Source organism: Antedon mediterranea, chromosome 2, assembly GCF_964355755.1.
Source record: "Antedon mediterranea chromosome 2, ecAntMedi1.1, whole genome shotgun sequence".
In the NCBI taxonomy this organism is placed as follows: domain Eukaryota; kingdom Metazoa; phylum Echinodermata; class Crinoidea; order Comatulida; family Antedonidae; genus Antedon; species Antedon mediterranea.
The window spans coordinates 34,408,720-34,421,462 of NC_092671.1; the positions used below are offsets into that span (position 1 = coordinate 34,408,720).

At 30.5% G+C, this 12,743-nt stretch overlaps 1 protein-coding gene across 1 annotated transcript; it reads left to right on the forward strand.

Moving 5' to 3' along the window:
* Positions 1 to 70: 70 nt before the first annotated feature.
* LOC140039408 (uncharacterized) lies at positions 71 to 12,635 on the forward strand. The gene is made up of 17 exons (XM_072085010.1): positions 71 to 120; positions 285 to 305; positions 718 to 1,241; positions 1,504 to 1,527; positions 1,816 to 1,972; positions 2,660 to 2,760; positions 3,605 to 3,696; positions 3,812 to 3,917; positions 4,383 to 4,487; positions 8,265 to 8,464; positions 9,061 to 9,162; positions 9,591 to 9,785; positions 9,902 to 10,162; positions 10,680 to 10,886; positions 11,230 to 11,391; positions 11,572 to 11,883; positions 12,466 to 12,635. Exons 1-17 carry the CDS (start codon positions 71 to 73, stop codon positions 12,574 to 12,576), a joined length of 2,730 nt encoding a protein of 909 aa, XP_071941111.1. The 3' UTR covers positions 12,577 to 12,635.
* Positions 12,636 to 12,743: the final 108 nt, after the last annotated feature.

Here is a 12,743-nt window from a genome sequence, read left to right on the forward strand (position 1 = left end):
AAAATATAATAACAGGTAAAGTTTAAAAAAATTAAGACAATTTATAATTATGTATGTTTAATATAACGTAATGAATATGAATACTTGTTTATCTTATAGAAAATGGGAAAGACTACGAGAGTAAGTATATTTACACGATATAGTAATTTACCATGTGAAATGTGAAATTTGTTACGAAACACTAATGACATTGATTATGTAGAAGACATTACAAGTATATATGTTTTACTATTAAGACATTAGGTTTAAATAAATCACTAACAAAACTTAATATTTTTTGACAGAGAAACAAGTAGACTGTTAAAGTAAGTATATATATTATTTTTAATCTTTTGTCTTTAGACTTTGTGGCCAAGGATTGCCAATAGTAAATTAATCACTGTCCTATCAGATAGTTGGTAATCCCCCTGATGCAGGGCTATTTTGTGAACCAGTTCACCGAGGTAACCCCATTCTCTTCTCGAAAATGAAGTGGGTTCTAATTGGTAAAAATAATAGGTAAGACATAATTTTTTTAATGCAAAAATCATATAATACGTATAGTAAAATGAATACAATGTAAATGAAAATTTTATAATTTAGTTAGACACCAGGTGAAAATGCATACACTTAATGGAGAAAGAGTAATTAATGGGAGACACCAACTAAAGAGAAAACAATCGTAGTAGTAGTAGTTCAAAACAAAAGAAACACACTTTTCCACTTTATTTTTAATAGGGTGAAGTTTTGGTCAGTGACTGATGAACTTTCAAGTGAAATTAAAGTGAATGATTTTCAGATGCTGAAGATCGCCCTATATGACATAATCAACAACAAAAAGGAATTAAAAGCAGCGTCAGCTAATAGTTTGTTCAGACTATTACATTCAGAGGGTTACGTTGAAATTAGTTGGTTTGTGGAAGTTGATTGTGATCTGCTATTTGAATTATTTGAGTTAACAGGACTTCAAAGACTATCTCAAATATTATCCAAGAACTATCGTAAGCAGAAGCAGACAAATATAATCACAGGCTACAGACGAATGCTAGTTAAACTTGGCAAATCATTAAATACTCAACAAGTTGAAATCCTTGCGAAGCTCTGCAATATTAGAAAAGTTGATTCAAAAAATGCGTGGAATTTAATTAGCAGATTGACTCAAGGCAAAATTGAAGACACTATAGAATCGTTGACAGCATTTGAAGCTCTTTTGAAAGACAAACAAGATTTGAATCATGTACTTACTATTGTAAAATCATTTGGTAAGTATATCTTTTTTAGCAGCATCGTTCTATTTCAATCAGAATATCTTACTCTGGGCCAACTTTTAAACGCAAAATGTTCTGGTTTTTTTTATGAATGTTTTTAATATAAAAAAAACTGAAACAGTCATGATATCATAAATGGAAATTTACACAATTCATTTCTAACCTGGCTCTAGTCTTACAATACAATTACAATTGTAATATTTGTTTTGATTTTAGAAAAATACTATAATACGCCTAATAATATTTTTTTTTTCAGTGCAACAGAAAAAACTGAATGATGGTAAGAATAGTAGCTAAGCAGTAAATGTAATATTCAATATTGATCTAATGAGAATAGTGTCTGATAAGTTTGTTATATTTTGTAAATCGTTTATTTCGAATTAAAAATTATTTATTTGTACACCATGTTCCTTGACTGCATGTTATATTCTCCTTCACTAAAAGTCATCTTATTCTAATATCATACATGTACTGCATATCTAAAAAATCCGAAACCACACACATGTAATTCCTAACCAAGTAGTGCATGTGTATTTACATAATGTATGTCTTTTAAACATAATAATAGTTCCTCTTGAGGTGTTGGCTAGAGGGCAGGAGGCTAATGATGCATTTCTTGATGCCATACAAGAAGGAAGTAAATCTATATACCAAACACGTCTAATGCTTGTAGGACAAGAGCGTGTTGGTAAAACCAGTTTAACCAAAGCACTCACTGGTCAACCGTAAGTAGGCCAAAATTCATTAAATTCAGAACAACAAGAACAATAGTTACATTAACAATTATTTTTAATTAATTATAGATTTATTTTAAAACAGAGCCTGCGTATTTAAGAACAATAGTTACATTAACAATTATTTTTAATTGATTATAGATTTATTTTAAAACAGATATGTTTCTTAAAATAATACATTGAAGGTTCATAGGAACACCTAAGAAATTGGGCAAAGATCATTAACGCTTGATGCATGACCAACCTTCGGGACTAGTACAATGGTAGCAATCTTCCATGTTTTGGCAAATATTTCCTTTACGTAACGCAGTGTCTCTTAGTAAAATGAGAAGCTAATTCAGTGTAAATTGATTTTTAGTTTATGTTACTCAGTTCATCATTCGTAACAAGTGGTACATATAAGTGTTGACTTCATTATAAAAATTAAATGATTTAAGTAATAACAATCCATCTGATTACACAAAATTAAAAGCTTGTATAAAGGTCACGGAGTTAGACCTAATAGGCCAAATATGTTAACAGCGTGTCCTTTTCCTACACTGTATTGTTTAAATATTTTGAATGACTTTTGTATTGCTTGAAATAATATGTTAAAAGTTTGTGTCATAAAATGTGTTTAAGTTGTGATATGTAGTAGAATGTGTTTCAGATATAATACCACTTGTAACATTTATTTAGATTTGATGCTACTGAGGAAGTGACTGACGGAATTGAAGCATCATTGTCATGCACAATTAGTGTTAAGCATACTACTAACTGGAAACCAAGTCAAATTAAAGGTATAGTACATTCACATTCAGAAATAAATATCTTAAATTAAAAATTGAAATTCCAAATAAGAAGTACGGATATGAATAGCCTCATTCATCCAAGCAGTATTAATTTTAGAAAGATATCAATCTAATCATTCAACCTAAGTCGTGAAACACTGTTTACTAAACAAGTAAGTGTAGTGGATTAAGGAAGTTTCAAAGGGTAGGCCTAATCATTACTGTAGGTAAACAATATCTGTATTTATTTTTTTATTTAAAAACATATTTATAGATACTAATATGGTCCTGTTCGTATAATGAAAATAAAATAGAAAATGAAAATTATAAAAATGATTCTTCTATTCAACTATACTGTACAACTATAATAGAAAGTTGTATTGTGTTTCAAACCATTGCACCTAAAACACTAAGTGAACTATTCATGAGCATTCATTTAAGGAGGATTAATGTTGAGATTTTTCTAAAAGATCCATGTCAAAAACCATTTCAATGTTATTACTTACATGTATATATTTTGTCCATTTTAACACGCTATAGCATAACCTCTGAGTTTTTTTTATAATTTGTTTAAAAATGTGCAGCTTCTGTAACCTCAGTAGTTTCTCAAAACATAATACAGAATTGGGTTGTACGTTTATAGAGTAAATTTAAAAACGTTTTACTGAGTGTATCAGCTAATTTTGTATTTAATTGGCGTATATTAATGAGCATTCCAGTTTCACGGATTTGAATTCCTTAACTACTTGATTCATGTCACATGGGCATTCAGAGATACAGAAGAGCGTAAAGTAACTAGGTAACCATTCATAATGACAATGTATGCAAAGATTTGCATTGCTTATATTCGCAGCAAAGAATGAAGTACGACAAGAATATATAAGAGCTCTTGCAGAAAAAATCATAACTGACATTTTGAAGGATAAACGAGAGGATCAACATGAGGTTAGAACAATGTGATTACGATTATTAAATGTAAACAATGCTTGTATCATTATGTTATCTGTTGTATTTATGCTAATTATTGTTAAAATATGCCATTGTTTGCAATATTATACAGAAGTTAATGCACCATGGAAATGCAAAACAAGAAAATAAAGAAGTTGGCAGTGTTGCTGAGCCAGAGGAAGATAATCCAATAACGTATTTAACTTCCTCACATGAAGGTATGAAAACTCGATTAATACAATACCATGTTTTAAAGTCCATCTGGTTACATATATTGAAGAACAAAGAAATAACAAAATTTACGATGGTTGGCAGCAACACATAAAACTGTTGGTAGGTAGAATTGCAATACGGATTTTGAATTTTATCCTTACTGGGAGTCCTTATTATTAATACTCTGTCTTGTAGTACTTGATTTTATTCTGGTAGGAATGTATTTACATTATTATTGCATGTTGTTGTTGCTGCTGCTGTTTGTTTTTTTTTTTTGCTGTTTTTTGTTATTGTTTTCTTTGGCGTTGTCACTAACCAATTGTAAAGAGTTATAACTATTTTTCCAAATATTATTTCTCATTTCTCATACGATATTTATTAAATATTAATTTACAAATAAATTGTATCAATAGTTAATAATTTGTGCAGACATTAAACACATCCATACATAACATTTAAATTTCTATTAGAGAGCACAAGTAAAACATTGAAAGAAAGAGTGGTAAGAGCAGTTAGAGAAACATTCAGAACGATTTTGACAATGAAAAGAAAGAAGGGAGAACAACATCAGGTCTGTATGCCTTCATTTTTAGTCGCGTGCAACGCGACTCTACAGCTCAATATGTCGGTCGGTTGGTCGGTCGGTCGGTTGGTCGGTCGACACTAACTTGTATATGGCCTTGTCTTGATATCAGTTTCATCTAGCTAAGTCAATATATTACTTATGGCCAGGACTCGATGTGGTTATGTTTTTCACGATGCGCAATCAAAAATTACGCGGTCTACGCACGATTTAATGAAATCACGTTTGTAATCATATCTTCACAAACATGAATCACAATTAAATAAAAGTTGGTACTCATAAATTTCAGATCATATTTCATTATCATCATAATTATGACAATACAATTACGTGCGTAGCGCATATAACGCACGCGTACGCGCGCTTAAAATTTTTCAAAATTGTCAAATTTATTTTCGATAAAATTAGAGTACGTTTCAGGCAATTTTAAGCGTTTAAAACATTGCAATGAGTGCGCAGATTTTTGCACTCGCACTGCACGTAAAACGTTAATACGCACTCTTTTTCCCTATTTGATTCACTTTCAAACTAGAAATTACGTTATACGAGCACGTCAAAGTGACAGGCTACGCACGTGTAAATTAAAAAAATATAAATGTTTTTAAACATTTTCCACATTTTTAAACATGTTTAGCAATTTCGGTCGGCCGATTGGTTGGTCGGTCGGTCGGTGAACACTAACATGAGCACGCAACTACAGCCATGTATATGGCCTTGTTTATTAACAGTTTCAGTTTATTTAAACATTATATAAACAAGTTGAACTTTCGATTAACCAATTGAGTACTTGATAATTAGTTTATCGAAAGTTAAAATGGTTTATACAATATTATTTTGAAACCAGATGAAATTTTTCGAGAATTTAAAAATTGTTCAGATTAAGGGTTTAGACAGAACAAATACTTTAAAAAATGTAATAAAAATTAAATTGTTTTGTATCAGTTTTAGGTGTCAACTTGCACCTAAAAACATTGCTGCTTGAAACAGCTTAGCCTTCAAATTCCACATCATGTCAATGCAACATTATATATTATTATATACTGTTTTATTAATCAGGGTATATACTAATGCATACTTTAAACATTATTATTTCATTTTGTAACAGGTTATTTTGCTTATTTTGTCATCTTTGCCTTTTTTACTTGTACTGTATATTACTATATTGATTTTTGTTATACAGAAATCAAGAGAAATTGTAAGAACTAGATGGCACGCTCGCTTCGCTCGCGTACCATCTAGGTCGTGCCCACAGATGGTTCTCGAATACACAGTATTTCCAGCGAGAAAAAAATGGAGATTTCAAATGTACGTACCGCAGGACTATAATACATTGTCGTTTACAGAAACGAATAAATATACACAATGATTTATGTAGTCAACCAAAATTAGCACCCTGGGAATTACTTCCGAGAGAGAAACAAAATGAGTCAAATTTTTTTATTTGGACTCATTTAAACAAACCCAATTTGTGTTTTGTATGTAACATTAAGGGTTGAGGGATGGGGGAAGAAGATAGGTACAAAGAGGAAACATTTTAAAATATATTCTTATCCACTCAGTAACGAAATATTGTTTTTAATGTTTTATAGGCCTATAAATAATATACCACTAAATACAGTAAAACATTTACGATTTAATACGGTACTTTGTTAAAACTCTCACTGTCATAGTCGATTGAAATAGTAAAGTACATGTAACGATACACCACTACGACGTTTATATATTTTTAAATTATTAATTAATACAAACGTTGAGAAGCAACTGTCAGTAATAACGTTTATTTATTTGTATATTATATGTTTATAATCTAACAGTAGGGCCTACCCACACTCACAGTAATAAAGTTTATTTGTATATATTTTTATATTACATCTAACAGTACCAACACTCACAGTAAGAAATTTGCGATTTAAATTGGGATCAAAAGTGGTTAATACCTTAACAGTATTGTACAGCATTGCAATACTATTTATGTTTATTCTCCAAGGGGGCCCATAAATCTAAATCTATACCTCTATGGTTAAACCAAATAATTTGGAATGTTTATTTGTATATTATATGCTTATAATCTAACAGTAGGGCCTACCCACACTCACAGTAATAAAGTTTATTTGTATATATTTTTATATTACATCTAACAGTACCAACACTCACAGTAAGAAATTTGCGATTCAAATTGCGATCAAAAGTGGTTAATACCTTAACAGTATTGTACAGCATTGCAATACTATTTATGTTTATTCTCCAAGGGGCCCATAAATCTAAATCTATACCTGTATGGTTAAACCAAATAATTTGGAATGTTCCATTCATCACAAATCAATACATTTGTAAAAACGTATATTAAATGTATCAAAATAGTATTTTTTAAAGAAAATCGGCCTGTCTTCAACATTATGATGCTGTACTCGAACTGTTCAACCGGTTTTCAGCTATTAAAAACAATTATCGTAGGAGGAGATAGGAAAATGCGAAGCCTCCTCGCATTTTTGTGGCGGGTATTTTTCAAGATGGACATCCATTAGACAGTGTATACCACGATCGGAAAACACCCCTATTTGGGGCAAATCGTTGAACCTAAATTCGTTTTAATCGTCAATAACTAATTATCTAACTTAATTTAATTAGTAAACAGGGTTACATCAGGTGGTTAAAATCAGTACCGAAAGTACGAACCAACTTTATATACCATCGAGTAAAAATTCTAGAAGTAAGGCGCGATTTACCGAATTTTGCCCTTACGTAAATTTATATATAGAAGAAACAGGAAGATGATAAATTTGGTAAGGTGTAATGGAATGTGCAATGTATGGCTTCATTAAGTTGTTGCTTTTTGTATTTTCTATATCTTGATTTTGGTTACAAAAAAAAGGAATAGTAAAAAATAGGTATGATTTATTGGAATTATACATTACGACTAGATGGCACACGAGAGAAGCGAGGGTACCCATAGATGGTACACGAGAGAAGCGAGCGTACCCACAGATGGTACACGAGAGAAGCGAGCGTACCCACAGATGGTTTTTTATATTTAAACTCCTGTAAACAAACCCAATTTGTGTTTTTGTATGTAACATTAGGGTTGAGGGATGGGGAAGAGGACGTTTACAAAGAAGAAAAATGTTTAAATATATTCTTTATCCACACTCAGTAACGAAATATTGTTTTCATGTTTTATAGGCCTATAAGTAATATACCACTAAATACAGTAAAACATTTGCGCTTTAATACTTTGTTAAAACTGTCACTATCATAGTCGATTGAAAAGTACATGTAACGATGCACCACTTCGACGTTTATATTTTTTGTAATAATTAATTAATACAAACGTTCAGAAGCAACTGTAAGTAATACAGTTTATTTGTATATCATGCGTCTATAATCTAATAGTGTATACCATGATCGGAAAACAGCCCTATTTGGGGCAACCCGTTGAACCTAAATTCGTTTTAATTGTCAATAACGAATTATCTAACTCAATTTAATTAGTAAACAGGGTTACATCAGGTGGTTAAAATCAGTACCGAAAGTATGAGCCAACTTTATATACCATCGAGTAAACATTCTGGAAGTAAGGAGCGATTTACCGAATATTTCCCTTACGTAAATTTAACTCGTTGAATATAATATTATATCAAGTGTATACATATCAGTAAAACGTTCATGTCGGCAAGTTATAGGTAAAATAATATGGGCGTTTAGTTTATACGATAGTGAAAGACATTCCGTTTCGAAAATGCTGTATTTATTTATTCTTTACATTAAACAGCACTTGGTGCATCTTCACAAATGACGCATGATACTCAAGAAGATGTTACTGAACTGGTTGTAGACATGCTTGAAGAAAAGAGAAGATCTGCAGAAAAAAACGTGTTGAAAGAGAGTAAAGATTTACAGGAGACAATTGATGATCTGACTCTGAGCATTTGGGATTTTGCTGGACAAGATCTTTATTACATTACTCATCAGGTACTATAGTAATAGACCATTTTAATATGTGTTCTTCACATTATTAGACATAATTTTAGATCTAGTTGACAAGAGATAACCATTCTTATATTACAATACAGAACTAAAAAACAAACAATATAAATGTAAAGGTTGATATCTATACTATCGTGTATATAACTTATAATATGTAAACAATAATAAGTATTGTCTGGTCTGGCAATTTAAACATAACAGAATATAAAAACTAAAGGTCGTCGTATACTATGGCTGATTAGCCTAAAGTCGATAATTGACTCAACTTTTTTTTAAATGACACAAATTTATAAAAAATATATCATTAATTTTTTATTTATATTCACAGTTAATTACAATTTTGGTCGGTCGACAAATTCTACTTTTTTAATCAATATCAATATAAATTTTGAAATTATATAACTATATTGGCAGAAAAATCAGATATATCAATTAAACAGAAATAAGAGAATTAAATTTAAAATGGTATGGGTTTTTTTTAATTTGATTGTTTATATGTTTATAATCAAAATAATATGATATGCCTCAGATTATGTGTAATTAATATATTTATTCATTTTATAATTTCTTGGTTTTGATAGATGTTTCTGGTATCTCGTGCTATTTACATCATCTGTTTCAACCTCTGTCATGACCTCAATGCACCATCAAGAGTAAATGTATTTCACAGAGATTATGGAAAAGTAAGTAAGATAATCTAAACAATAATTTGAATAATGATTTGATTTTTATAAATTCATTTTTAGTTGTCTATTTAGTTTTTGGGAGTAATCTGTGCCACGATGGTAATGTTGAGTTCAACTATGCCTTTCACGACATCTTCAGCACACACAACATATTTAAATTAATCTATGCAAACAAAAACTTAACTGAAAGTTACATATTTGACCTAGATTACATTTTCAACAACTTAATTTAATTTAATTATATGTAGTGATATTAATTAGTTTATCGAGTTGTAATTAACATACCGTAAGTACCATACCGTAACATATATTTACTGTATCTAAGGAAGACATGTATTATATTATTTTTATGAATTAGTTTAAACCATAGACAAGTGTATTATTTGTTATTCTAATATTTTTGTGTATTTTTTAAACTTGTTTAGATTTCAGATGCCGACCACTACATGACTAACTTGGACCGTGTAGTTTTCTGGTCACATTCAATCTACTCACATAATACCACTGCCAGTACCACAACAAATGCAGTGTTAAACCAGAAACAGTGTTCACCACCTATATTCATTGTGGGCACTCACAGAGAAAGTCTTCCTGGCAACAAGGAAGAGAGACATGCTATAGTGAGTATGATTTATCAATTTAATACCCAGTCAAAGAAATATTTTTTTAATATGTATTACTATCAAATTATATAGTTATTTTTTTTTAAAGTAGACATTCATATTATTTTTTGTAGACTGAAGAAAGGTTTTCAGTAATAAGGAAAGCATTTAAGGGAAAACCATATGAACGCCACTTTGTGTTCAAGTACTATGCCATTGATAACAGTGTCAGGTCACCATTGGATAAGTCTATTGTTGAGCTTAGAGATCACATCACAGAGGTAGCTAAGAATGAACCGTATATGGGCGAGAAGATGCCATTGAAGTGGTTACATTTCTTGCATGAAATTGAAAAATTACGTGCACAGAATGAACACTCAGTTACCTTCAAACAGGCATGTATACTACCTCTGTATATCATATCATTCAAATGAAAGATGCATTAACATGTAGAAGAGGAACAACACATTTGGAATTTTCGATTATAAATACAAAATGCTTTTTTCATCAAAACAAACATTAAATAAAAGAATGGTAAATTCAGCACAAAATATATGTCAATTACAGTATATGTGAGTTACATATATTATGTATGCCGCATACATTAATACAAAATCAAAGTCAGAATAGAGAAAGAAAAGACCTACAGTAGGTATACCATTTAGGATTGTTGCCAACAATAAAACAATTTAGCTTTTTCAGTTCATTTAATATAACTATTGTAAAGCTTTTTTGTGTCCAGGTGTGATTATTTTTGTATTTTTCTTTCATTTTTCTACTTATTGTTCATATTTATATATTACTTATCAATTTTTTTTATCTTATACTTTTGTTTCTGTAGGCACCAATTCTCATAATTTGTGTTATGATTTGTTTGTATTTCATTCTATTGACCCTTTTTTCAAATGTCAGGTAACCAAACTAGCTTCCAAGTGTCATATCACTAAACAGGATCAATTGTTTGCTATGTTGCATTTTCATCATGACCTTGGAAACATTGTTTACTACGGAGAACGAGACACACCAGATTGCGCCCTCAATGACATTATCATTATAATACCGCAATGGTTGATTTTCATTTTCAAACTAGTTATCACAGTTAAAGATCCTTCAAAACAAGTATGAAATTTAGTTCAATTTTTTTTTTTCTGTGTTTCAAGTACAGATATTGGTGTGTTGTTTCAGTGCAACATGCATTTGATCATATGTTTTTAGCGTGGTAGTATTTCATTAGTTAACAATTAAAAATAACTATTTCAAACTAATTGTCAGCATTTTTTGCAGTTAATAGATATATATTTACAGACCATGCCTATTGATTTAAAAAAAAAATTGTATTTATATTTTATCAATATCTTGTTATCTTTATTTTCAATATGGTTCAAAATATTAAATAGGACGACCACTGTTATTTTACCAAGTATTTCCCTCAGAAACTGAGCACTTAAGTGTATTTTTTTAGTATGCAGAGCTTAGAAGCTCTTGGAGAAAACTTGACGAAGAGGGTCTCCTGGAAGAAAGATTACTTAGACGTATATGGGAAGAATTTCTTGAGATATTCGAAGCATTGTTAGAGCTGATGCAGAAATTTGACTTACTATGTGTCAAGACTCCATCTACTCAGGTAAAGACAGGTTGATAGCAGTTAGTATCAAATTGTTTTTTCCGGTTGTTTCTGTATCAATTTACATAATTGTTTGAAATCGCCCAACCAGTATCTGTGCAATATTGTAAACCTTTCGTTAGTCTCCTCATAGTTAATTTTAACAACAATTAATTTTATTATTTGAAATTGTTACAAAAGATAACAAGTATTGAAGGCAATCGTCTCTTTTATGTGCCATCACTGCTGAAGAAGGATGAAGGTGACGAAATGGTATCACTTGATAAACTGACAAAGTCAAAGAATACTGCGGTATTTTACGTTGACTTTGATGGTTTCCTACCTGAAGGACTGTACTATCGACTCGTAGTGAGAATCGTGCATTGGTCACAACAGAGGTCACATGATGAGAGATATGATCCTAGACTCTTTTACCAGCAGGTGAAGGTATACATTGATCTAAATCATGATGCAATCATCAGGATCCTACCTGAAAGAAGATCTTGTATTCAGGTAGGCTAGGAGTGTTTGCAGCCAGTGTATTACAAGTATGCCCTTAAAATCCTAAAGGTCAAATTTTCCATACTTAGTCCAAGAATTATCTTTCCATAATCATGACATTTGTTTGATAAAACAACTTTCATTCTGAGGCACAAGTTCTCATATAAGTTAAAGTGTTAAACATGAAAAAAGAAAATTAATAAAACAGACTTTAAATACCTCTTGTTTTAATCAAGTTAATCACTTTCATAGAAATTAAAAAACACCAGAAAATTAATGTTTCAGTTATAAAAAGATACATTAAACGGTTAAATCAAACCAAAAACCCACTGTCTGGCAGCCAATTTGACTATTTGTTGTTTTAAACTACAGTTAAAATAATTTGTTTTAGGGCCAATTTTTTGACAAAATGAAAAAATATTACATGTCATTAAAATGGCTTATTCAACAACAAAAATTAAACACAATTTTCAGGGAACAATTTTTTATTATTATTATTATTTATTTATTTTTAATTTAAATTGTTAAACAAATCCTGAATATAAAATTGTTATTACAATCAAGTAAATTTGTTTTTATTCTATTACACTGTAGGTGGTTATTTACAGACTTAAAGTTGATGATGATAAAGAGCTTGAACCATCACCGCGTGTATGCAAAGAGGTGAGTGATGAATGTTGTATTCCAACTTCTTCAATATGGTGAGAGAGTATCTATATATAAATTATGGTTAATTCTGACATTGGCGAGCACAGTGGAAAAGCTTCGGGACAAATCTCCGCCTTGGTCCTTGGATACCCACCTTATCTATCTCAGATGTACCGCAAAACGTAGATTTGATAACATTAGTTTTCACTAATACGATATTGTCC

What these genes read in the sequence shown, in the direction of transcription:
- LOC140039408 (XM_072085010.1), top strand. Translation starts at nt 71, where the DNA reads ATGAATATGAATACTTGTTTATCTTATAGAAAATGGGAAAGACTACGA. An exon ending in TACTATTGTAAAATCATTTG is followed by an intron (nt 1,242 to 1,503) that starts GTAAGTATATCT and finishes TTTTTTTTTCAG; the next exon opens with TGCAACAGAAAAAACTGAAT. An exon ending in TTTATTACATTACTCATCAG is followed by an intron (nt 8,465 to 9,060) that starts GTACTATAGTAA and finishes TGGTTTTGATAG; the next exon opens with ATGTTTCTGGTATCTCGTGC.